Source organism: Oncorhynchus masou, unplaced genomic scaffold (assembly GCF_036934945.1).
Source record: "Oncorhynchus masou masou isolate Uvic2021 unplaced genomic scaffold, UVic_Omas_1.1 unplaced_scaffold_808, whole genome shotgun sequence".
Lineage (NCBI taxonomy): Eukaryota > Metazoa > Chordata > Actinopteri > Salmoniformes > Salmonidae > Oncorhynchus > Oncorhynchus masou.
Genome location: NW_027014552.1, coordinates 316562 through 343988, shown reverse-complemented (window position 1 = coordinate 343988; position 27427 = coordinate 316562). Strand labels below are relative to the sequence as shown.

Genomic DNA, 27427 nt, shown 5'->3' with positions numbered 1-27427 from the left:
ATAGGGCTATCTTCTGTATTCCAACCCTACCATGTCACAACACAACTGATCGGCTCAAACGAATTAAGATGGAAAGAAATTCCACAAATTAACTTAACAAGGCACACCTGTTAATTGAAATGCATTCCAGGTGACTACCTCATGAAGCTGGTTGAGAGAATGCCTAGAGTGAGCAAAGCTGTCATGAAGGAAAAGGGTGCTACTTTGCAGAATCTTATATTTTGGTTTGTTTAACACTTTTTTTTGGTTACTACATGATTCCATATGTGTTATTTCATGGTTTTGATGTCTTCACTATTATTCTACAATGTTGACAATAGTAAAAATAAAGAAAACCCCCTGAATGAGATGTGTCCAAACTTTGACTGTACATCCCTACACAGACATCCACACTCTCAAACAATGTATACTGAGTTGACCATGCCCCGAATGGAGTGCGTGTGATTGACTGGTGTGTCCTGCTCTCTGATTGGTTCCTGTGTATGATTGACAGGAAGTTTGGCCGGGACCTGGAGAGTGTGTCCAGCGGTCTCAGGAAGCTGAAACGTCTGTCCCACGCCTTTGATGATGTCATAGGGAGAGACGACCGGTGAGGAGACATTTATTCATACAGATACCGTCTGTTACAGTGTTTTACTCACTATATTTACACTAGTATTTATATAGGGCAATGAGAGGGGACTATGTAGTGAGAGGTTAGTTTTGTTAGGACGGGGAGCAGGACAGAGGACTATGTAGTGAGAGGTTAGTTTTGTTAGGACGGGGAGCAGGACAGAGGACTATGTAGTGAGAGGTTAGTTTTGTTAGGACGGGGAGCAGGACAGAGGACTATGTAGTGAGAGGTTAGTTTTGTTAGGACGGGGAGCAGGACAGAGGACTATGTAGTGAGGTTAGGACGGGGAGCAGGACAGAGGAGTGTGTAGTGAGATTAGGACGGGGAGATGGGAGCAAATCTGGACTCAGATATGCTTTTCCTGTTCTGGGGCCCTGAGGAGGGGCTCCTGTCTAACGGTCGACTAAAACCCTCCAGCTGCTCTTCCCGCCCGCTCAGATTCAAATTGGGCTTGTGATATGTGGATGAGGAGGGAGGACTGGAAGGGGGTGATGTAGGGGAGGTTGGAGAGGACAGGGGGAGTCAGAGCTATATAGTTGGACTTGTTTTTTAGGGGAGGAGGGTGTGTGTGTGTGAGACTACGCAGGCCAGTTAGTTTTGTTAGGAGCTGCCCAGGTCAACTGTAAGTGCTGTTATTGTGAAGTGGAAACGACCTAGGAGCTCACAGAATGCCAGAGCTGAAGAATTTGTTATGACAGCCAATTAATATCTAGTATAAGTTTTGATTTCACCCCCATCTCAAAAGATATTTTTTTTTTACAGTTTCCAATGTTTCTTCTCTTTTTCGGCCATGAAGTGCGCACCGCAAAAGGGATTTCTGTCCTCGTTATGAAATGAACTTTACCCTCTATTTCTAAACAATAAACAACATAAAACGCTGATTGTTTAAAGCAAAACTACCAAAACTATTGCTGATGGTGAACCTGAACAATCCAAATAGTTTTCAACAGGTATAGCCAGATGAATGGTCGACAGTAGCTGACGTTGACTCCAGTAAAACACCATTTTCAACATCTCCATAGGGAACAATAACATAACAAATCACATAGGTTGACACTCAACTAATTAAAGCTAATAATCACGGTGGACCATTTTATCATTTGAAGACCATCATTCCACTATTACTGCAGATACATGGTGGATATTTTCTGAAATTACAATGCAACATGCTACGTTGCTACATGCTACGCATAGCACCTATAATTTAGAATGAAAATTCATATGTTAGTGTGTCGATTCGTTCTCCCACCAAACCGTTTCAAAATAAAACGTATCGTTCCTGTATCGAGAGCCAATGTATCTAATTGTCTTGAAAAGAGAAATATGTACATCCCTAATGAACACTGAAGTTGACGTGAACATTTTTGTCATTTCAGTAGGATTTTTGTTATGAACTGGGATATTGGATTTATAAACATGAATAACTTTATCAGTCATTTTTTTGATGAATTGTATCAGATTTTAAGACTTGTTCAAACAATGAAATTAGGTCCAACAACTAAGTCAGACTTTATCAGTGAAAACCTAGGAGTCTCTGTCTGTCTGCTTCCAGGGCCCAGTTATCTATTTGATTTCGCCTATCGGATAGGATTAAATGCATAGAAATAGAATGGACAGAACATGTATCATTGACTTGAATGGGGACTCCTGTTCTGCATGTTATATTTCTTTGTATTTTAATCCTATCCGATAGCTGAAGTCCAGATAACTGGACAGCTGGACTGTAACTGTATAAGCTGTATATCAGCTGGGACTGTAAAGGTATATCAGCTGGGACTGTAAAATAGCAGTAAATATATATCAGCTGGGATGTAAATGTATATCAGCTGGGACTGTAAAGGTATATCAGCTGGGACTGGGTATATCAGCTGGGACTGTAAATGATAGCAGCTGGGACTGTAAAGGTATATCAGCTGGGACTGTAAATGTATATCAGCTGGGACTGTAAAGGTATAGCAGCTGGGACTGTAAAGGTATATCAGCTGGGACTGTAAAATAGCAGCTGGGACTGTAAAGGTATATCAGCTGGGACTGTAAAGGTATATCAGCTGGGACTGTAAAGGTATAGCAGCTGGGCTGTAAAGTATATCTGGGACTGTAAAGGCATAGCAGGTATATAGCAGCTGGGACTGTAAAGGTATATCAGCAGCTGTAAAGGACATGTAAAGGTATATAAAGGTATAGCAGCTGGGACTGTAAAGGTATATCAGCTGGGACTGTAAAGGTATATCAGCTGGGACTGTAAAGGTATAACAACTGTAAAGGTATAGCAGGACTGTAAAGGTATATCAGCTGGGACTGGGTATAGCAGCTGTAAAGGTATATCAGCTGGGACTGTAAAGGTATATCAGCTGGGACTGTAAAAGGTATATCAGCTGGGACTGTAAAGGTATATCAGTGGGACTGTAAAGGTATATCAGCTGGGACTGTAAAGGTATATCAGCTGGGACTGTAAAGGTATAGCAGCTGGGACTGTAAAGGTATATCAGCTGGGACTGTAAAGGTATAGCAGCTGGGACTGTAAAGGTATAGCAGCTGGGACTGTAAAATAGCAGCTGGGAAGTAGCAGCTGGGACTGTAAAGGTATAGCTGGGACAGCTGGGACTGTAAAGGTATAGCAGCTGGGACTGTAAAGGTATAGCAGCTGGGACTGTAAAGGTATATCAGCTGGGACTGTAAAGGTATAGCAGCTGGGACTGTAAAGGTATATTAGCTGGGACTGTAAAGGTATATCAGCTGGGACTGTAAAGGTATATCAGCTGGGCTGTAAAGGCATATGGAGACTGTAAAGGTATAGCAGCTGGGACTGTAAAGGTATATCAGCTGGGACTGTAAAGGTATATCAGCTGGGACTGTAAAGGTATATCAGCTGGGACTGTAAAGGTATATCAGCTAGAACTAAAGGTATATCAGCTGGGACTGTAAAAAGCAGCTGGGACTGTAAAGGCATATCAGCTGGGACTGTAAAGGTATATCAGCTGGGACTGAAAGGTATATCAGCTGAGACTGTAAAGGTATATCAGCTGGGACTGTAAAGGTACACATCAGCTGGGACAGCTGGGACTGTAAAGGTATATCAGCTGGGACTGTAAAGGTATATCATATCAGCTGGGACTGTAAAGGTATAGCAGCTGGGACTGTAAAGGTATAGCAGCTGGGACTGTAAAGGTATAGCAGCTGGGACTGTAAAGGTATAGCAGCTGGGACTGTAAAGGTATATCAGCTGGGACTGTAAAGGTATATCAGCTGGGACTGTAAAGGTATAGCAGCTGGGACTGTAAAGGTATAGCAGCAGCTGTATATCAGCTGGGACTGTAAAGGTATAGCAGCTGGGACTGTAAAGGTATAGCAGCTGGGACTGTAAAGGTAAATATAGCAGCTGGGAGCTGGGACTGTAAAGGTATATAGCTGGGACAGCTGGGACTGTAAAGGTATAGCAGCTGGGACTGTAAAGGTATATCAGCTGGGACTGTAAAGGTATAGCAGCTGGGACTGTAAAGGTATATCAGCTGGGACTGTAAAGGTATAGCAGCTGGGACAGGTATAGCAGGACTGTAAAGGTATAGCAGCTGGGACTGTAAAGGTATAGCAGCTGGGACTGTAAAGCAGTATATAGCAGCTGGGACTGTAAAGGTATATCAGCTGGGACTGTAAAGGTATATCAGCTGGGACTGTAAAGGTATAGCAGCTGTAAAGGATGAGACTGTAGCTGGGACTGTAAAGGTATATCAGCTGGGACTGTAAAGGTATATCAGCTGGGACTGTAAAGGTATATCAGCTGGGACTGTAAAGGTATATCAGCTGGGACTGTAAAGGTATATCAGCTGGGACTGTAAAGGTATATCAGACTGTAAAGGACTGTACTAAAGGTATATCAGCTGGGACTGTAAAGGTATATCAGCTGGGACTGTAAAGGTATATCAGCTGGGACTGGGTATATCACTGGGACTAAAGGTATATCAGCTGGGACTGTAAAGGTATATCAGCTGGGGTAAAGGTACATCAGCTGGGACTGTAAATGTATATCAGCTGGGACTGTAAAGGCATATCAGCTGGGACTAAAGGTATATCAGCTGGGACTGTAAAGGTATATCAGACTGTAAAGGTATATCAGCTGGGACTGTAAAGGTATATCAGCTGGGACTGTAAAGGTACATCAGCTGGGACTGTAAAGGTACATCAGCTGGGACTGTAAAGGTATATCAGCTGGGACTGTAAAGGTATATCAGCTGGGACTGTAAAGGTATATCAGCTGGGACTGTAAAGGTATATCAGCTGGGACTGTAAAGGTATATCAGCTGGGACTGTAAAGGTATATCAGCTGGGACTGTAAAGGTATATCAGCTGGGACTGTAAAGGTATATCAGCTGGGACTGTAAAGGTATATCAGCTGGGACTGTAAAGGTATATCAGCTGGGACTGTAAAGGTATATCAGCTGGGACTGTAAAGGTATATCAGCTGGGACTGTAAAGGTATATCAGCTGGGACTGTAAAGGTATATCAGCTGGGACTGTAGGTATATCAGCTGGGGTACATATCAGCTGGGACTGTAAAGGTATATCTGTAAAGCTCAGCTGGACTGTAAAGGTATATCAGCTGGGACTGTAAAGGTACATCAGCTGGGACTGTAAAGGTATAGCAGCTGGGCTGGGAGCTGTAAAGGTATATCAGCTGGGACTGTAAAGGTACATCAGCTGGGACTGTAAAGGTATATAAGCTGGGACTGTAAAGGTATAGCAGCTGGGACTGTAAAGGTATATCAGCTGGGACTAAAGGTATAGCAGCTGGGACTAAAGGTAATCAGCTGGGACTATAGCAGCTGGGACTGTAAAGGTATATAAGCTGGGACTGTAAAGGTATATAAGCTGGGACTGTAAAGGTATATCAGCTGGGACTGTAAAGGTATATCAGCTGGGACTGTAAAGGTATATCAGCTGGGACTGTAAAGGTATATCAGCTGGGACTGTAAAGGTATATCAGCTGGGACTGTAAAGGCTGGGATATCAGCTGGGACTGTAGGTATATCAGCTGGGACTGTAAAGGTACATCAGCTGGGACTGTAAAGGTATATCAGTGGGACTGTAAAGGTATAGCAGCTGGGACTGTAAAGGTATATCAGCTGGGACTGTAAAGGTATATCAGCTGGGACTGTAAAGGTATATCAGCTGGGACTGTAAAGGTATATCAGCTGGGACTGTAAAGGTATAGCAGCTGGGACTGTAAAGGTATATCAGCTGGGACTGTAAAGGTATATCAGCTGGTACTGTAAAGGTATATCAGCTGGGACTGTAAAGGTACATCAGCTGGGACTGTAAAGGTATAGCAGCTGGGACTGTAAAGGTATAGCAGCTGGGACTGTAAAGGTATATCAGCTGGGACTGTAAAGGTACATCAGCTGGGACTGTAAAGGTATATAAGCTGGGACTGTAAAGGTATAGCAGCTGGGACTGTAAAGGTATATCAGCTGGGACTAAAGGTATAGCAGCTGGGACTGTAAAGGTATATCAGCTGGGACTAAAGGTATAGCAGCTGGGACTGTAAAGGTATATAAGCTGGGACTGTAAAGGTATATAAGCTGGGACTGTAAAGGTATATAAGCTGGGACTGTAAAGGTATATCAGCTGGGACTAAAGGTATATCAGCTGGGACTAAAGGTATATCAGCTGGGACTGTAAAGGTATATCAGCTGGGACTGTAAAGGTATATCAGCTGGGACTGTAAAGGTATATCAGCTGGGACTGTAAAGGTATATCAGCTGGGACTGTAATGGTATATCAGCTGGGACTGTAAAGGTATATCAGCTGGGACTGTAAAGGTATATCAGCTGGGACTAAAGGTATATCAGCTGGGACTGTAAAGGTATATCAGCTGGGACTGTAAAGGTATATCAGCTGGGACTGTAAAGGTATATCAGCTGGGACTGTAAAGGTATATCAGCTGGGACTGTAAAGGTATATCAGCTGGGACTGTAAAGGTATATCAGCTGGGACTGTAAAGGTATATCAGCTGGGACTGTAAAGGTATATCAGCTGGGACTGTAAAGGTATATCAGCTGGGCTGGGACTGTAAAGGTATATCAGCTGGGACTGTAAAGGTACATCAGCTGGGACTAAAGGTATATCAGCTGGGACTGTAAAGGTATATCAGCTGGGACTGTAAAGGTACATCAGCTGGGACTAAAGGTATATCAGCTGGGACTGTAAAGGTATATCAGCTGGGACTGTAAAGGTATATCAGCTGGGACTGTAAAGGTATATCAGCTGGGACTGTAAAGGTATATCAGCTGGGACTGTAAAGGTACATCAGCTGGGACTGTAAAGGTATATCAGCTGGGACTGTAAAGGTATAGCAGCTGGGACTGTAAAGGTATATCAGCTGGGACTGTAAAGGTATATCAGCTGGGACTGTAAAGGTATATCAGCTGGGACTGTAAAGGTATATCAGCTGGGACTGTAAAGGCATATCAGCTGGGACTGTAAAGGTATATCAGCTGGTATATCACTGTAAAGGTATATCAGCTGGGACTGTAAAGGTACATCAGCTGGGACTGTAAAGGTATAGCAGCTGGGACTGTAAAGGTATAGCAGCTGGGACTGTAAAGGTATATCAGCTGGGACTGTAAAGGTACATCAGCTGGGACTGTAAAGGTATATAAGCTGGGACTGTAAAGGTATAGCAGCTGGGACTGTAAAGGTATATCAGCTGGGACTAAAGGTATAGCAGCTGGGACTGTAAAGGTATATCAGCTGGGACTAAAGGTATAGCAGCTGGGACTGTAAAGGTATATAAGCTGGGACTGTAAAGGTATATAAGCTGGGACTGTAAAGGTATATAAGCTGGGACTGTAAAGGTATATCAGCTGGGACTAAAGGTATATCAGCTGGGACTGTAAAGGTATATCAGCTGGGACTAAAGGTATATCAGCTGGGACTGTAAAGGTATATCAGCTGGGACTGTAAAGGTATATCAGCTGGGACTGTAAAGGTATATCAGCTGGGACTGTAAAGGTATATCAGCTGGGACTGTAAAGGTATATCAGCTGGGACTGTAATGGTATATCAGCTGGGACTGTAAAGGTATATCAGCTGGGACTGTAAAGGTATATCAGCTGGGACTAAAGGTATATCAGCTGGGACTGTAAAGGTATATCAGCTGGGACTGTAAAGGTATATCAGCTGGGACTAAAGGTATATCAGCTGGGACTGTAAAGGTATATCAGCTGGGACTGTAAAGGTATATCAGCTGGGACTGTAAAGGTATATCAGCTGGGACTGTAAAGGTATATCAGCTGGGACTGTAAAGGTATATCAGCTGGGACTGTAAAGGTATATCAGCTGGGACTGTAAAGGTATATCAGCTGGGACTGTAAAGGTATATCAGCTGGGACTGTAAAGGTACATCAGCTGGGACTAAAGGTATATCAGCTGGGACTGTAAAGGTATATCAGCTGGGACTGTAAAGGTACATCAGCTGGGACTAAAGGTATATAAGCTGGGACTGTAAAGGTATATCAGCTGGGACTAAAGGTATATAAGCTGGGACTGTAAAGGTACATCAGCTGGGACTGTAAAGGTATATCAGCTGGGACTGTAAAGGTATATCAGCTGGGACTGTAAAGGTACATCAGCTGGGACTAAAGGTATATCAGCTGGGACTGTAAAGGTACATCAGCTGGGACTGTAAAGGTATATCAGCTGGGACTGTAAAGGTATATCAGCTGGGACTAAAGGTATATAAGCTGGGACTGTAAAGGTATATCAGCTGGGACTGTAAAGGTATATCAGCTGGGACTGTAAAGGTATATCAGCTGGGAGGTATAGCAGCTAAAGGTATATCCCTATCTGTTGTTAACCCTGTTGTTTTTCATCCTGCAGAAGAACCTTCAACTACTCTCTAATTGCAGAGTGAATATGCAGGTAACCACGTTTACACTCGCTAACTGTCTCACCTAACACTCTGTTACTGAACTTCTGCTGGTACTGGGCCATCTGCCCCTGACAGAATGGGAGAGTTGACCTCGTGGCTGATTGGTTGGCTGACTGACTGACTTGACTGCATGGGAGAGTTGACCTCATGGCTGATTGGTTGGCTGACTGACTGACTGACTTGACTGCATGAGAGAGTTGACCTCGTGGCTGATTGGTTGGCTTACTGACTGACTGACTGACTTGACTGCATGAGAGAGTTGACCTCGTGGCTGATTGGTTGGCTGACTGACTGACTTGACTGCATGGGAGAGTTGACCTCATGGCTGATTGGTTGGCTGACTGACTGACTGACTTGACTGCATGAGAGAGTTGACCTCGTGGCTGATTGGTTGGCTTACTGACTGACTGACTGACTTGACTGCATGAGAGAGTTGACCTCGTAGCTGATTGGTTGGCTGACTGACTGACTTGACTGCATGGGAGAGTTGACCTCGTGGCTGATTGGTTGGCTGACTGACTGACTTGACTGCATGAGAGAGTTGACCTCGTGGCTGATTGGTTGGCTGACTGACTGACTTGACTGCATGAGAGAGTTGACCTCGTGGCTGATTGGTTGGCTGACTGACTGACTTGACTGCATGAGAGAGTTGACCTCATGGCTGATTGGTTGGCTGACTGACTGACTTGACTGCATGAGAGAGTTGACCTCGTGGCTGATTGGTTGGCTGACTGACTGACTTGACTGCATGAGAGAGTTGACCCGTGGCTGATTGGTTGGCTGACTGACTGACTTGACTGCATGAGAGTTGACCTCGTGGCTGATTGGTTGGCTGACTGACTGACTTGACTGCATGAGAGAGTTGACCTCATGGCTGATTGGTTGGCTGACTGACTGACTTGACTGCATGAGAGAGTTGACCTCGTGGCTGATTGGTTGGCTGACTGACTGACTTGACTGCATGGGAGAGTTGACCTCGTGGCTGATTGGTTGGCTGACTGACTGACTTGACTGCATGAGAGAGTTGACCTCGTGGCTGATTGGTTGGCTGACTGACTTGACTGCATGGGAGAGGTGAACCTGGTGGCTGCATGACATTGCATGGTGCTGTCCATCTAAAAGCCTAAAAGATACTCAGACCGGTGGGCTTCCATTCAGACACAACAACAACAGACTGATACTCAGACACACAATAACTACCCAGATGGTCTTGACAAAGCTTGAGTTCTGATTCCCTCTCCTTCTCCAGAAGTGCATGATTGTTCACACCCACTCTAAAAGCATTGGATTGGTGCAAGAAGGAGGCGGGGTCCTATAAAATAGAACAAGGACAGAATCACGGAATCCAGACATTTAAAACGGAATTGAAAATAAATTAAATGAATAAGTTAATTATATTCCTGCAACTTCCTGAAGAGGCGCAGGAATGTCCACTTAGCTGTTAGCGATGATGATAAGTCTTCTGGTAGATGGAAGCCTTTCCCCAAATAAAACTAAATGAAGTGTCAACTACAAAGTAGCCTATGACTATCTGGCAGAATGCTGATAGAATTATTTTCATTCATCCAGTGGCCCTCACAAAACTCTGCAATCAGATGAGCACCACAGAAATATTGCTAACCAAACAATGTGCTGGTGCATGCACACTAACTACACCCACAAATACAGAGGTTTCCAAGACCTCACAGTGATCTCCTGATGTGGTTTAATCATTGTTGTGGACTTACAACATCCAGTTTTGTTGTTTTTCTATTTAAAAAAAAATAGTGTTTTTGAGAGTGAAAACCTGAAAAGAACTGTGGAAACCTGGAAAAACTAAATGTAGAAAATACTAAAACGGAATCAGGAAAAGATGTAAACGATTTTTAAGAAGGTCCTACTGGAGGGAGGTTCCTCCATATGCCTGAGGAAAGAACACGTATACAACTCTAGAAGGGAATTAGAACCTGTCCCTGGAGAAGTCAGGAGTCTGTCTGGAACGCAGCCACCAGAGGTCAGAGGTCAGAGGGCAGTGTCATGACGTCAGATAACTAAGAGCCTCTCATTGTGACCAGTGGACAGGCATGTGACGCTGATGTGAATTTACCCCCCCCCAAAAAACACAGTGAATGAATGGATGGCTCACATTGTTTAACTGACACAAAGACTGCTGCTATCAACCAAACACTCCTCCTTCTCTTTTCCCTCTCACCCCCTCCAGGTCCTGTGCAGCAGAGCGTTATGGAGGGGTGAGGAGGTTGGACCCCAGCGGGAGGCTGGGCTGCTCCTCCTTCACAGAGCCAAACGTCTCCTACCAGCTCAGTCTCACGTCAGAGTTAGACGTTGCTCCATGTTTCTCGAACGTCAAATTGCAAAGTTTTTTAAAATATTGAGTTTAGGCATTTAACTCAAATTTGTAAGATTTAGGGTTAAGTTCAGGCTGGTTTCCCCCCTCAGACATAGATGGGTTAAGTTCACGCTGGTTTCCCCCTCAGCTCCCGACGTCCTCAGACATAGATGGGTTAAGTTCAGGCTGGTTTCCCCCTCAGACATAGATGGGTTAAGTTCAGGCTGGTTTCCCCCTCAGCTCCCGACGTCCTCAGACATAGATGGGTTAAGTTCAGGCTGGTTTCCCCCCTCAGACATAGATGGGTTAAGTTCAGGCTGGTTTCCACCCTCAGACATAGATGGGTTAAGTTCAGGCTGGTTTCCCCCCTCAGCTCCCAACGTCCTCAGACATAGATGGGTTAAGTTCAGGCTGGTTTCCCCCCTCAGACATAGATGGGTTAAGTTCAGGCTGGTTTCCCCCCTCAGACATAGATGGGTTAAGTTCAGGCTGGTTTCCCCCCTCAGCTCCCGACGTCCTCAGACATAGATGGGTTAAGTTCAGGCTGGTTTCCCCCCTCAGACATAGATGGGGTAAGTTCAGGCTGGTTTCCCCCCTCAGCTCCCAACGTCCTCAGACATAGATGGGTTAAGTTCATGCTGGTTTCCCCTCAGACATAGATGGACGTTGGATACTGACTGGTATCACATAGATGGGGCCTGGTTCACCTTGACTTGCAGTCCTCAAGCCACACTGAACCCCACATACCTTCCTGTTACAGTGTGTTGGTGTGAGGAATATGTATCTTTCCATATTCTAGATGTACAGTTGCAGCCAAATAGATTGGCATCCTTGCAACTTCTCTTAAATAATTCCCTTCTTCTTCTCTTAAGTTAACGTTTGAAATTGGTCTCCACACCTTTTGTTATTGGATTGTCAACATTGCAGAACATATGTTATTTTGTTGCTAGTACTTGTTTTTGCACAGCTTTTTGTTCCAGATAACTGCAGACAAATGTTTCTTCTTCCATCAATGAGCTTGCTGCACTATTCTACTGGCGATTTAACCTTCAGAAAATAACGGATCTAGTTATCCAATGCCCTCCACCAACTGCTGTTTGGAGCTCTCCCCCAGGGAAATGGATGTGATTCTGGACTCTTCACTTCTCCAGAACAGTCCAGCGGTTTCTTCTTGAACCATTCCAGGGTGCTTCTGTGTGTTTTAGGGTTGTTGTCCTACTCGAAGACCCACACCCTTCAACAGAGAGACATTGCACTCTAAAATGCCCTGATAATCTGCTCATTGATTATTTTGTCTTGTTGGCGGGAGGGGGGGGGGGTCCAAATCAGGCTTTCTGGTGTCTCCTTCAGCAGCGGGGTCTTCCTGGTGTTTACCAACAACCAAAACAAAACATTCAGATAAAATAACACCCTCCCTACAATCAAAGATGGTGGAGGTTTGATAATGCTGTTGGGTTGCTTTGCTGCTTCTGGTACTAGTGGTCTTGGAACACGTGCAAGACATGAAATCAGCAGATTCTGGGTTTCTGGAGTCCAATGTTCAACCCAGTATCCAAAAACTGGGTCTCCATTAAAGGTTGTGGGTCTTCCAGCAGGACAATGACCCCTAAACAGAGGTTCTGGCGTGCCCAGCCAACAGTCCCCAAATTGACAGTTGAAAAGGTGTGTCAAGCATGTATATTTTTTGCTTCAAGAAGTGTTTGTCTGCGGTTATCTTGGTCAATAGGCTGTGCAACCAAGTACTAGCTCTGTGCCAATAATTTTGTCGATGATGTAATTTTAGAAAATAAAGTTTACCAAAAAATAAAATTGGTTCTGCAATGTTGAAGATCTAATAAGGTGTGGTGAATAAACGTTTCTTAAATTTGAACTTATTTGAGAAACGGGGACTAAGAAAAGTACATATTGTTACATACCGGTTACTGTCTGCCAGCCTGGGACAGCTTCTACACAGTAATGTTCATGTATTCTATTCACCGACAGCTTCTACACAGTAATGTTCATGTATTCTATTCACCTTATGATCCCCGCCCACTTGACCCAGTTCCTGATCCAACAGCATTGTTTTCCTTTTTCCAGCCCGTTCACAAACAAACACATTGTTAAATATAAATGACATTCGTCACAAACATTCCATTTTTTATACAAGACCCGGAGGAGGAAAAACACACAATTGGATTGTCCTTGTTGACACGGGCATCATAAGATGAATACTTAAACAGAATGGGATTCGTTTCTATGTTCATAGATTCTACAATTGTAACAGGTTTGTTTTATACGTGATGGGATGTTAAGGTAAAGCCGGGTGTGAAAGTAGATGGCATTTGTTATCGGTAGAGGTCAGCCAAGAGCACGCACGCATTTTTGTATTTTTACTGCGAAAATGACAAGAGTCGCCTACTCTGCTGACACTGACGAACAGATCAACAAAACCCGACCTCTGATCCATATAATTGGCCTACGAAAACGGGAGGCACAAATACAATGGAGGGGGACATTATTGTCCAAAAACAAACAAAAGTGTCACAGATCCAATGATAAAGACTGAATATGCACACAGCGGGGGGGACATGGCCGATGTTCTCTGCTGGTGCCAGGAAGAAAGGCTACTGTTCGTTCGATTAAGTTAAGAATTTTGAAAGCTAAAATACAGATTGGAGTCTTTTCACTGTAATGTATTACAGCAATATCCATTTGCTTTCTAAACAGTTTTTCCGGTTTGTAATCTTTAAATATTGCGATGTGCATGGCTGGGTCTCTGCTTTTCACTGACAGTCGCAACCCAACAGTCATCTATTGGTATTGCAGCAGCGGCGGCCCAAATTGCGGGTCCTTCCGAATAGTTGATGCGATTTAAAACAATCCACACGTTAATACAATAAGCTAAGGATCCTCTGTTGCTAAATCATGCTTTCTGGTGTAGTAGCCTATTTTGAATGATTTTATTCATTTATGTATAGACAGGAGTAAGCTAATTAGGTTGTATAATTTTGCCAATTTAATTCAATTTAGGGAAAGCTTAGTTTATGCTTTTTTTGTAAACGTGGCATAAACACAACCAGTTATGGTGTTTTCATCCGGTTGTCAAACAATCACTTAAAGGCGCTCCTGGGCTACCCGCGCACAGTCATCCACTTACAAATTCATTTCAGCATCCAAACCCCAACAGTGACTCCGCAATTTGATGAATGGAAAGATACATGTGTTACAAAACACCTCCGTATAGATTGAAATATCCTGTAATTGTCATTAGGAAGCAGTACACTTGTAGTCTGAATTGATGTATCCACTGTTGTCCTCGGTCTCGACCACTCATCTCCGCCATGACAAAACGTCAGTTTTCTCCCCAAACTACAACGCAGTTTGGAGAACATTCCACCCGGTTTCCAGTCAATTCCGCTAATTGTTCATGCGGCTGACATGCAGTACTGTTCCATAATGGTGTAATAGCCTGTAGTTTTTTTTGGGGGGGGGGCATGTTGAATCAATTGTAATAGGTTCGCCCTACCGGAACATACATTACTTTCACCCCGGGGTAAAGCTGACATTCAATCAGAGTCTAGGGCCACTGTTATTGTATTGGGAAAGGGGGATACCTGGACAGTTGTACAACTGAAATGTGTCCTCCGAAATTTAACCCCAACCCCTCTGAATCAGAGGTGCGGGGCGTTGTCTTAATCGACGTCTTCGGCGTCAGGGGACTAATGATAACATGTTATGAATCAATGTTGCATATTCTTAATAACTACATATCAGGAGTGATCAGAGCGTCTCCTGTCGGCATAGGGACTAAACTGACGAGACAGAGTCACTGATGCCAGTAACCAGACTTGTAACAGCACATTGCAAAACATCCGGGTTACAGTGGTGTTGCAGTAATTCACATTTACCGACAGACGGCATCAAAGTGCCATTTTACACCCATAACACACACCTTCCCAAAATGCTTCACCAGGCACGTAGATTAAGAACAAATTCTTATTTACAATGACGTACAACTACCAAATGTTACACTAATATTCTATGAACACTAATATGTAAAGAGCAAATGGCGACCCGTTTTGCATGTTATTTTGGCAATAATACGTCACATATCAGTTTGCAAAAAATGTAGACAAATATATATCATTGAGTTAATAAAAGCTGGAAACAAACATGGTCTCTTTTTTTTTATTTCTTGAGTAAGGCAGTTATAAAATGCAGGTGTTTCAGCCTAGCTCAGTGCTTTCTTTGGTGGTGGGGCGAGCCAGCAGCAAATACAGAGCGTTGCCTCGTTATTGTCTCAGTGTTCTGTCACTCGTGGGGACACTACGTCACCAACAAGTCTAAGGGTAGAGCTAGACAATTTTGTCCCCTTGGGTCCTGCCATAGAGTTACAATAAAAGTGCCCATCCGAAAAGTCTCAAGGTCATTGGCCACAGATAAAATCACGTCAAATCACGTTATATCTACAGTAGCTTTGATTGGACTGATCATGTCAACATCTTACTTTCAAAATCTTAGCTAGCAGTCATCATGCATCAAGTTGACAATATACTGGCGAATCCTTTTTAATCCTTGTCAAAGGAAGAGATCAAATGTATCGGTGCAAACATTACACAACAAGTTGGAAATCGCAAATTCAACAATGAGTGGTTTGGAAGGAATCAGTGTCAGTGGCTAACTGCAAGCATTGCAAAGCGATCACAAGCCTGCTATTCAGTGGAGTGGCTGTGTGGTCCCAAATCTGGGATTAAGGGGCTCTTTTCCATGTTTAAAATGATAACCATTCAACACTGGCCATGCTGTCAATGAAGCATGATTTGTGCCACGCTCAAAACAACTCGGAACTGAGAAGTCTTGACTTCAGTGAGTTCAAGACAACTGGGATGTCGGGAATAATATACGTGTATATACAGTGGGGAGAACAAGTATTTGATACACTGCCGATTTTGCAGGTTTTCCTACTTACAAAGCATGTAGAGGTCTGTAATTTTTATCATAGGTACATTTCAACTGTTGAGAGACGGAATCTGTGAGAGACGGAATCCAGAAAATCACATTGTATGATTTTTAAGTAATTAATTTGCATGACATAAGTATTTGATACATCAGAAAAACATAACTTAATATTTGGTACAGAAACCTGTTTGCAATTACAGAGATTATACGTTTCCTGTAGTTCTTGACCAGGTTTGCACACACTGCAGCAGGGATTTTGGCCCACTCCTCCATACAGACCTTCAGACTCCTTCAGGTTTCGGGGCTGTCGCTGGGCAATATGGACTTTCAGCTCCCTCCAAAGATTATCTATTGGGTTCAGGTCTGGAGACTGGCTAGGCCACTCCAGGACCTTGAGATGCTTCTTACGGGGCCACTCCTTAGTTGCCCTGGCTGTGTTTCGGGTCGTTGTCATGCTGGAAGACCCAGCCACGACCCATCTTCAATGCTCTTACTGAGGGAAGGAGGTTGTTGGCCAAGATCTCACGATACATGGCCCCATCCATCCTCCCCTCAATATGGTGCAGTCGTCCTGTCCCCTTTGCAGAAAAGCATCCCCAAAGAATGATGTTTCCACCTCCATGCTTCACGGTTGGGATGGTGTTCTTGGGGTTGTACTCATCATTCTTCTTCCTCCAAACACGGCGAGTGGAGTTAAGACCAAAAAGCTCTATTTTTGTCTCATCAGACCACATGACCTTCTCTCATTCCCTCTCTGGATCATCCAGATGGTCATTGGCAAACTTCAGACGGACCTGGACATGCGGTGGCTTGAGCAGGGGGACCTTGCGTGCGCTGCAGGATTTTAATCCATGACGGCGTAGTGTGTTACTAATGGTTTTCTTTGAGACTGTGGTCCCAGCTCTCTTCAGGTCATTGATCAGGTCCTGCCGTGTAGTTCTGGGCTGATCTCTCACCTTCCTCATGATCATTGATGCCCCACAAGGTGAGATCTTGCATGGAGCCCCAGACCGAGGGTGATTGACCGTCATCTTGAACTTTCCATTTTCTAATAATTGCGCCAACAGTTGTTGCCTTCTCACCAAGCTGCTTGCCTATTGTCCTGTAGACGCATCCCAGCCTTGTGCAGGACTACAATTTTATCCCTGATGTCCTAAAACAGCTCTCTGGTGTTGGCCATTGTGGAGAGGTTGGAGTCTGTTTGATTGAGTGTGTGGACAGGTGTCTTTTATACAGGTAACGAGTTCAAACAGGTGCAGTTAATACAGGTAATGAGTGGAGAACAGGAGGGCTTCTTAAAGAAAAACTAACAGGTCTGTGAGAGCCGGAATTCTTACTGGTTGGTAGGTGATCAAATACTTATGTCATGCAATAAAATGCATATAAATAAAAGCATTCCAGGTGAAGCTGGTTGAGAGCATGCCAAGCTGTCATCAGCTTGGCTACTTTGAAGAATCTAAAATCTCAAATATATTTAGATTTGTTAACACTTTTTTTGGTTACTACAATATTCCATGTGTGTTATTTCATGGTTGTGATGTCTTCACTATTATTCTAGATGTAGAAAATAGTAAAAATTAAGACCCTTCAATGAGTAGGTGTCCAAACTTTTGACTGGTACTGTATGTATCCATCTTGTACACCTTTATGTTTATCTGTGTCTTACATATATTTTGTGATGTCTGGTTTTAAGAATTTGCTCTTAATTGACTTCATTAAATCAACTGTTTTTATTAGAATGTCCAAGAAATACAAATCACACGTATCTGAAAGCAACAGGCCAGTATTATCGGTCTTCTCCTTCCTCTCATCTGCCTGTCTTCCCATCTGTCTTCTCAGTTCTTCTTTCCTTTCTTCTTTTTCCTGAGAACAAGAGAGATTATTGTTGTGAATGATTGTCCCATTGACAATTTTGATTAACTTACAAAAAAAAATATTTAAAAAATCTCCAAAGTATGTTTTGTCAATATGTACATTGCTATTACGCCAATAAAGCAAATTGAATTGAGAGAAAAGAGTACGAGAATCCAGCCGTCCCCTGCCAGCTGTTGTTAAAAACACTAAACTACACTATTATCCAAACACACAAGGAAATCAACAAAATTGTTATAGAAATTAAAACCTCGTATTTGGCAAGTTGGGAAAATGAAACACAGAATGAACTAAATTGCTATTTGGCTTGAAAAGAGACAGGAAAATATCTACTGTCAGAGATACAAAACAGAGACAGATCCTGACCAAACACAGCCTCACCAATTGGCTATTAAAGGGAGACGCAAAGAAACATGGCCGCCCAAAGAAGAGTGTATCTGGTCACTGCACGACAGGGGAGGTAGAGACAGATGCACTGCCTCTACTGTGAGAAATACTCCCAAATAAGAACATCTCAATCAATTCCAAACTTCTGTGCATTTACTAATCACATAAAGCGAGCATTAAAAAAATGTATCCAAGAATTATTCTGGCTGAGGGAGAAACCAGATATATGATTTCCATAGCTGAGGAATGTCCCATTAACTTCTTATGGCCGGATAAAGCACTAAATAAACTTCAGTTAGTGCTAAATACGGCTGCTAGAATCCTGACTAGAACCAAAAAAATTGATCACATTACTCCAGTGCTAGCCTCCCTATACTGGCTTCCTGTCAAAGCAAGGGCTGATTTCAAGGTTTTACTGCTAACCTACAAAGCATTACATGGGCTTGCTCCTACCTATCTCTCTGATTTGGTCCTGCCGGCTGGGGTCAGTTTGTTATATCTGGAGTACTTCTCCTGTCCAATTCGGTGTCCTGTGTGAATCTAAGTGTGCGTTCTCTAATTCTCTCCTCTCTCTCGGAGGACCTGAGCCCTAGGACCATGCCGCAGGACTACCTGACATGATGACTCCTTGCTGTCCCCAGTCCACCTGGCCGTGCTGCTGCTCCAGTTTCAACTGTTCTGCCTTATTATTATTCGACCATGCTGGTCATTTATGAACATTTGAACATCTTGGCCATGTTCTGTTATAATCTCTACCCGGCACAGCCAGAAGAGGACTGGCCACCCCACATAGCCTGGTTCCTCTCTAGGTTTCTTCCTAGGTTTTGGCCTTTCTAGGGAGTTTTTCCTAACCACCGTGCTTCTACACCTGCATTGCTTGCTGTTTGGGGTTTTAGGCTGGGTTTCTGTACAGCACTTTGAGATATGAGCTGATGTACGAAGGGCTATATAAATAAAATTTGATTGATTGATTGATGGCTGGGGGGCAGTATTGAGTAGCTTGGATGAATAAGGTGCCCAGTGTAAACTGCCTGCTACTCAGTCTCAGTTGCTAATATATGCATATTATTAGTATATTTGGTATATAAACACTCTGAAGTTTCTAAAACTGTTTGAATGATGTCTGTGAGTATAACAGAACTCATATGGCAGGCAAAAACCTGAGAAAAAATCCAACCAGGAAGTGGGAAATCTGAGGTTGGTCGTTTTTCAACTCAGCCCCTATTGAATACACAGTGGGATATGGGTCATCTTGCACTTCCTAAGGCTTCCACTAGATGTCAACAGTCTTTAGAACGTTGTTTCAGGCTTCTACTGTGAAGGGGGGGCTGAACACTCGTGACGCGCGGTCATGAGAGAGTTAGCTTGCGTTCCATAGCTTTTCTACAGACAAAGGAATTCATTATTGAAGATATACGATAAAAACATCCTAAAGATTGATTCTATACATCGTTTGACATGTTTTCTACGGACTGTAACAGAACTTTTTGACATTTGGTCTGCAACTAGTGAACTCGCTTTGTGAGGTTTGATTTGTTTACCAAACGCGCTAACAAAAGAAGCTATTTTGACATAAATGGACATTATCAAACAAAACAAACATTTATTGTGGAACTTGGATTCCTGGGAGTGCATTCTGATGAAGATCATCAAAGGTAAGTGAATATTATGTTATTTCTGACTTGTGTTGACTGCACAATATGCCGGATATCTTTTTGGCTTGTTGGTTCTTTGAGTGCCGTACTCAGATTATAGCATGGTTTGATTTTTCCGTAAAGCTTTTGAAATCTGACACAGTGGTTGCATTAAGGAGGTGTATCTAAAGTTCCATGCATAACACTTGTATTTTCATCAACATTTATTATGAGCATTTCTGTAAATTGATGTGGTTCTCTGCAAAATCACCAAAGTTTTTGGAACTACTGAACATAACGTGCCAATGTAAACTCCAATTTTTTTTATATAAATATGAACTTTATCAAACAAAACATACATGTATTGTGTAACATGAAGTCCTATGAGTGTAATCTGATGAAGATCATCAAAGGTTAGTGATTCATTTTATCTCTATTTGTGGTTTTTGTGACTCCTCTCTTTGGCTGGAAAAATGGCTGTTTTTCTGTGACTTGGCACTGACCTAACATAATCGTTTGTGGTGCTTTCGCTGTAAAGCCTAGTTGAAATCGGACACTGTGGTGGAATTAACAAGAAGTGTATCTTTAAAATGGTGTGAATACTTGTATGTCTGAGGAATTTTAATTATGAGATTTCTGTTTTAAATTTGGCGCCCTGCACTTTCACTGACTGTTGTCATATCAATCCCATTAACGGGATCTCAGCCAAAAGATTAATTCCCTGTAGTATTTACATTCTCTTTCGTCTTAATTAAATGTATTGACTGAAGATTCCACAATACAACAGCCGAGCCAGCGGGAGCGCGCACGGAGCCAGCGGGAGCGCGCACGGAGCCAGCTGGAGCGCGCACGGAGCCAGCGGGAGCGCGCACGGAGCCAGCGGGAGCGCGCACGGAGCCAGCGGGAGCGCGCACGGAGCCAGCGGGAGCGCGCACGGAGCCAGCGAGCGCCTTATTTTGCGCATCTCTACTTCACAGGAGAACCCCACCACACCATTTGAACATAAATTACTTATCAAAATGCGTTTTTTGGCAGAAATGCTGAATTATGTGAACTTTCATGTGCCTTAATAACAAACATATAGAAACCCAATAAAACTGTTAAAACTACGAGCCTAGTTGACTTTGCCACAGAAAAAGTCAGCAATCTTCACGCAAGACATGATTGGCTGAGATAATGAGTGGGCTGGGCATGCCGGGAGATGAGTTTGGATTGGTCTGCCATGTAGCACGCTTCTGTCTAACATGAGCTGGTCAGTATGATAGCTAAGGAGATGGGAAAATTCGGGCAATTGATTGCAAATATGCGGACTGAGCCGAAAAGAGAACACAGAAGGTTGTTGTATAAAACACCGGTCTCCGGATTACATCTTCAAACTAAGGCCAACCATGGCATCCGTGACAGAGGGAGAAGCGTCCATCCATGTATACACGAGTAAGATAGTCTAGCTAGATACAGCTGGCTGGCTGGCTGGCTCGCTAGCTAACGTTACATGTATGATCTGTGTTGTAATATAATTTGTATCGCAGAGCCATTTGCATTGCTGGCTATAGCCTAATGCTAGCTGGCTATAGCCTAATGTTAACTAGCTAGCATTACACCTAGTTGGTTAGCTACCTGCAGATTCATGCAGAATAGTAACTTCATGAGTTGGGATTATGGTTCATTGTTTAGCTAGCTAGCTACATGTGTAATAACGTCATGAGTTGGGTAGTAATGTCATTATGGTTCACTGTTTAGCTAGCTCGCTACATGTCTTAACAAAAGACTCCACTATGCAAGTAACCATTTCAATACGTTCATGATGTCACTGCGACAGCTGAGGATAGAGGTAGCTGGTAAATTCCCTCTGGCTCTACTCCGATTTCAGAGTGCAGAATAACTGACACATTTACCGAGGTTCAACACCCCTGTTGGATATGGCCAGTAAACGCTCCGGATAACATGGCAACAGCATAACCAGCTCTGCCGGGGCGAGTAAAGTGGTCAGTGTGGTCTTCTCTCATTTGTTTCTGGACGTAGCTGGCAAGTTAGCTTGGGTGCTTGACTGCTGTGAGGTCAGAACCCTCGGATCAACCCGACTCCAAGGACAGAGTGTGCACTCAGAGCGAAACACTTAACGAACTGACAACGCTCTGAGTTTACGAACGCCCTGAGCACACTCTGGCACGCCATATTAATTAAATAAACCACCTTTATACCTTTGGTTGTTTAGTACATGGCCTCACATGTGAATAGTTAAAAGAGATGGGCGGGGCTAAAGGCTTAAGAGGGCGTGAACGATGCTGAATGGGTGGAGACAAAAGAAGATCTCTCCAGTAGGTACCAAAACATTCAAGGGTCATTTTCTCAAAAGTAAGGTTATAAATGTATCAACTTTCTAAGCAGAATTACTTTCCCATTGTTCCTCAACTGTAGTGTAAGATGTATTGATTTATAGCTCTGAGTCTCTACTTTTAACCAATGTAAAAAACAACCGTTTCAAATGTTATCACCTCAGACCGAATCGAGCCGGTCGGTCACATCTGCACATCGTTATAACACTGTACAAAGCCATAATATGCCATGTCTCTACTCCTCTGAAACTACGGTGAGTGTAATATGTACGGTTCATTCTTTGTTTATTATCTCCTTCACTTGCTTTGGCAATGTAAACATATGTTTCCCATGACAATAATGCCCTTTGAATTGAAAGAGGCGATAGAGAGAGTCTAGGGGTCGGTAGTCAGTGTCAACCTCACAGTACACTAAACACAAATATGTCTGATGACATCGTCAAAAGAAGACAGTTAGTGCACATTAACCCAGATGGATGTTTCTCAATTCATCTTTTCCTCCTCAAAACAGACTGGAAAAGAAAGTCCGAGGCAAAGGACCTCGACTCTCGACTTTGTTTCCTCTCCATGATCAGAGCTCCTACCTCATCCCCTGGACCTTAGACTGGACTCCAGCAGGCGACTTCTGTCCTTTATCTCCCTTCGTCTGTCCGTCAGCTCCTTTCTTTGGGCCTCCCAGTCCTCCTTCCGCTCCTCCTCCCGTCTTCTCTCCTCCTCTTCCCTTCTTCAGTACAAATTGAGGCGTGGTACGGATAGTGCTCCTCTTCGGCGGTTTCTTCTGGAGCTGCCGTTTTACCTTACTGCAGATACAGTTATGCTTTTGTTAGGTTTTTATTTTCAGGTTACCGTAGCCCCTCCCCCCTGAGCCATAGGTTACCGTAGCCCCTCCCACCTGAGCCATAGGTTACCGTAGCCCCTCCCACCTGAGCCATAGGTTACCGTAGCCCCTCCCACCTGAGCCATAGGTTACCGTAGCCCCTCCCCTCTGAGCCATAGGTTACCGTAGCCCCTCCCCTCTGAGCCATAGGTTACCGTAGCCCCTCCCCGCTGAGCCATAGGTTACCGTAGCCCCTCCCCTCTGAGCCATGGGTTACCGTAGCCCCTCCCCTCTGAGCCATAGGTTACCGTAGCCCCTCCCCCTGAGCCATAGGTTACCGTAGCCCCTCCCCCTGAGCCATAGGTTACCGTAGCCCCTCCCCCTGAGCCATAGGTTACCGTAGCCCCTCCCCCTGAGCCATGGGTTACCGTAGCCCCTCCCCTGACCCATGGGTTACCGTAGCCCTCCCCTCTGACCCATGGGTTACCGTAGCCCCTCCCCTCTGACCCATGGGTTACCGTAGCCCCTCCCCTCTGACCCATGGGTTACCGTAGCCCCTCCCCTCTGACCCATGGGTTACCGTAGCCCCTCCCTCTGACCCATGGGTTACCGTAGCCCTCCCCTCTGACCCATGGGTTACCAGTAGCCCCTCCCCTCTGACCCATGGGTTACTCGTAGCCCCTCCCCTCTGACCCATGGGTTACCGTAGCCCCTCCCCTCTGACCCATGGGTTACCGTAGCCCCTCCCCTCTGACCCATGGGTTACTGTAGCCCCTCCCCTCTGACCCATAGGTTACTGGAGCTACTGACAACGTTACAAGCATCATTACGAAATGAGGGAGATGTTTAATTTAAAAAAATGTATTGACTTTTTCAATGCTAGTTAAGGATACTGTAGTGATCACGTTTCACATTGGATTTATTAACTACAGAAAGTGTGTTTTTAATTCTGGTGCCGCTCGGCACACAAGGTTGTTATCTAGCTAACGTTCAAAGGCATTCAGAGTTCCTCCGTTGGTGTAATTCAGTGGTCCTAATTCAGAGAACATGTCATAACAAGACGGAAAGCTTCCCTTCCATTCTCTCTCTCCTCCTCTAAATGTCTGTTTTATCTTGCGTCCTACACTGGCAGCACAGTGTGTGAGTCGTCATGATTAAACCTTGCTAAGGGATAACAGTTATGATTTATAACACATCTACTACTGCATAATAACAGACAGGGAACATCAGATAAACCACATACATGATTAAACCTTTCTAGGCAGCTGTAAACTCACCTGTGTATCTTTTTAAAGCCTACCATGTAGCCAGGGACAGGACAACCGGCCTGTTTGATCACATTGGCAATACTGGAGAGAGAGAGAGGTGGGGGGGAGAGGGAGAGAGAGAGGTGGGGGGGAGAGAGAGAGAGAGAGGGGGGGGGAGAGAGAGAGAGAGGTGGGGGGGAGAGAGAGAGAGGTGGGGGTGGAGAGAGAGAGAGAGGTGGGGGGAGAGGAGAGAGAGGTGGGGGAGAGAGGGAGAGGTGGGGGGGGAGAGAGAGAGAGAGGTGGGGGGAGAGAGAGAGAGAGGTGGGGAGAGGGAGAGAGAGGTGGGGGGAGAGGAGAGAGAGGGTGGGGGGGAGAGGGAGAGAGGTGGGGGGAGGGAGAGAGAGAGGTGAGTTAATACCACAGCTCCCATCAGACCGTGCTGCTTACAAGCCCCTCCCCCTGTGGATCCCTAGGCTCCTCCCCTGATGTACCTGCGTAGAAGAGGCTTGTCATCCTCGGTGAAGAAGGTGACAGCTCTCCCTGTGCGTCCCGCCCTGCCAGTACGACCTAGGATTAGATATACAAAGATGGACAACCCTTCATTACATACATACTGTAACTGGTGCACTATATAGGGAATAGGGCTCTGGTCTAAAGTAGTGCACTATATAGGGATTAGGGCACTGGTCTATAGTAGTGCACTATATAGGGAATAGGGCCCTGGTCTATAGTAGTGCACTATATAGGGCCCTGGTCTATAGTAGTGCACTATGAAGGGAATAGGGCCCTGGTCTATAGCAGTGCACTATATAGGGAATAGGGCCCTGGTCTATAGTAGTGCACTATATAGGGAATAGGGCTCTGGTCTAAAGTAGTGCACTATATAGGGCCCTGGTCTAAAGTAGTGCACTATGAAGGGAATAGGGCCCTGGTCTATAGTAGTGCACTATATAGGGAATAGGGCTCTGGTCTATAGTAGTGCACTATATAGGGAATAGGGCTCTGGTCTATAGTAGTGCACTATATAGGGAATAGGGCTCTGGTCTATAGTAGTGCACTATATAGGGAATAGGGCTCTGGTCTATAGTAGTGCACTATATAGGGAATAGGGCCCTGGTCTATAGTAGTGCACTATATAGGGAATAGGGCTCTGGTCTAAAGTAGTGCACTATATAGGGATTAGGGCACTGGTCTATAGTAGTGCACTATATAGGGAATAGGGCCCTGGTCATAGTAGTGCACTATATAGGGCCCTGGTCTATAGTAGTGCACTATGAAGGGAATAGGGCCCTGGTCTATAGCAGTGCACTATATAGGGAATAGGGCCCTGGTCTATAGTAGTGCACTATATAGGGAATAGGGCTCTGGTCTAAAGTAGTGCACTATATAGGGCCCTGGTCTATAGTAGTGCACTATGAAGGGAATAGGGCCCTGGTCTATAGTAGTGCACTATATAGGGAATAGGGCTCTGGTCTATAGTAATTACTATATAGGGAATAGGGCTCTGGTCTATAGTAGTGCACTATATAGGGAATAGGGCTCTGTCTATAGTAGTGCACTATATAGGAATAGGGCCCTGGTCTATAGTAGTGCACTATAGGGAATAGGGCCCTGGTCTAAAGTAGTGCACTATATAGGGAATAGGGCCCTGGTCTAAAGTAGTGCACTATATAGGGAATAGGGCTCTGGTCTATAGTAGTGCACTATATAGGAATAGGGCCCTGGTCTATAGTAGTGCACTATATAGGGAATAGGGCCCTGGTCTATAGTAGTGCACTATATAGGGAATAGGGCCCTGGTCTATAGTAGTGCACTATATAGGGAATAGGGCTCTGGTCTATAGTAGTGCACTATATAGGGCCCTGGTCTATAGTAGTGCACTATGAAGGGAATAGGGCCCTGGTCTATAGCAGTGCACTATATAGGGAATAGGGCCCTGGTCTATAGTAGTGCACTATATAGGGAATAGGGCTCTGGTCTAAAGTAGTGCACTATATAGGGGCCCTGGTCTATAGTAGTGCACTATGAAGGAATAGGGCCCTGGTCTATAGCAGTGCACTATATAGGAATAGGGCCCTGGTCTATAGTAGTGCACTATATAGGAATAGGGCTCTGGTCTAAAGTAGTGCACTATATAGGCCCTGGTCTAAAGTAGTGCACTATGAAGGAATAGGGCCCTGGTCTATAGTAGTGCACTATGTAGGGAATAGGGCTCTGGTCTATAGTAGTGCACTATATAGGGAATAGGGCCTGGTCTATAGTAGTGCACTATATAGGAATAGGGCTCTGGTCTATAGTAGTGCACTATATAGGGAATAGGGCTCTGGTCTATAGTAGTGCACTATATAGGAATAGGGCCCTGGTCTATAGTAGTGCACTATATAGGGAATAGGGCCCTGGTCTAAAGTAGTGCACTATATAGGGAATAGGGCCCTGGTCTAAAGTAGTGCACTATATAGGGAATAGGGCTCTGGTCTATAGTAGTGCATTATATAGGGAATAGGGCCCTGGTCTATAGTAGTGCACTATATAGGGAATAGGGCCCTGGTCTATAGTAGTGCACTATATAGGGAATAGGGCCCTGGTCTATAGTAGTGCACTATATAGGGAATAGGGCTCTGGTCTATAGTAGTGCACTATATAGGAATAGGGCCCTGGTCTATAGTAGTGCACTATATAGGGAATAGGGCTCTGGTCTATAGTAGTGCACTATATAGGGAATAGGGCTCTGGTCTAAAGTAGTGCACTATATAGGGAATAGGGCTCTGGTCTAAAGTGGTGCACTATATAGGGAATAGGGCTCTGGTCTAAAGTGGTGCACTATATAGGGAATAGGGCCCTGGTCTATAGTAGTGCACTATGTAGGGAATAGGGCTCTGGTCTATAGTAGTGTACTATATAGGGAATAGGGCTCTGGTCTATAGTAGTACCACTATATAGGGAATAGGGCCCTGGTCTATAGTAGTGCACTATGTAGGGAATAGGGCCCTGGTCTATAGTAGTGCACTATGTAGGGAATAGGGCTCTGGTCTATAGTAGTGTACTATATAGGGAATAGGGCTCTGGTCTATAGTAGTACCACTATATAGGGAATAGGGCTCTGGTCTATAGTAGTGCACTATATAGGGAATAGGGCTCTGGTCTATAGTAGTGCCACTATATAGGGAATAGGGCCCTGGTCTATAGTAGTACCACTATATAGGGAATAGGGCTCTGGTCTATAGTAGTGCACTATATAGGGAATAGGGCCCTGGTCTATAGTAGTACCACTATATAGGGAATAGGGGGTCTCCCAAAAAAATGGTCAAAGACTCCAGAGCACCAAGT

At 44.4% G+C, this 27427-nt stretch overlaps 1 protein-coding gene and 1 long non-coding RNA gene across 2 annotated transcripts in view; one reads left to right on the top strand and one right to left on the bottom strand.

Moving 5' to 3' along the window:
• The first annotated feature begins 498 nt into the window (after positions 1-498).
• LOC135537535 (uncharacterized) lies at positions 499-11057 on the top strand. The gene is made up of 3 exons (XR_010455247.1): positions 499-589; positions 8489-8530; positions 10741-11057. It is a non-coding gene; the product is annotated as an uncharacterized LOC135537535 (long non-coding RNA).
• Positions 11058-17522: 6465 nt separating this feature from the next.
• LOC135537536 (probable ATP-dependent RNA helicase DDX52) overlaps positions 17523-27427 on the bottom strand; it is a 42486-nt gene continuing 32581 nt past the window's right edge. Inside the window, exons 12-15 of the mRNA XM_064963671.1 lie at positions 24592-24667; positions 24131-24202; positions 22621-22836; positions 17523-17670 (exon numbers count right to left, since the gene is read on the bottom strand). Coding sequence (XP_064819743.1) covers positions 17643-17670; positions 22621-22836; positions 24131-24202; positions 24592-24667 — 392 coding nt within the window. The 3' untranslated portion in view covers positions 17523-17642. The remainder of the gene's footprint in view (positions 17671-22620; positions 22837-24130; positions 24203-24591; positions 24668-27427) is intronic.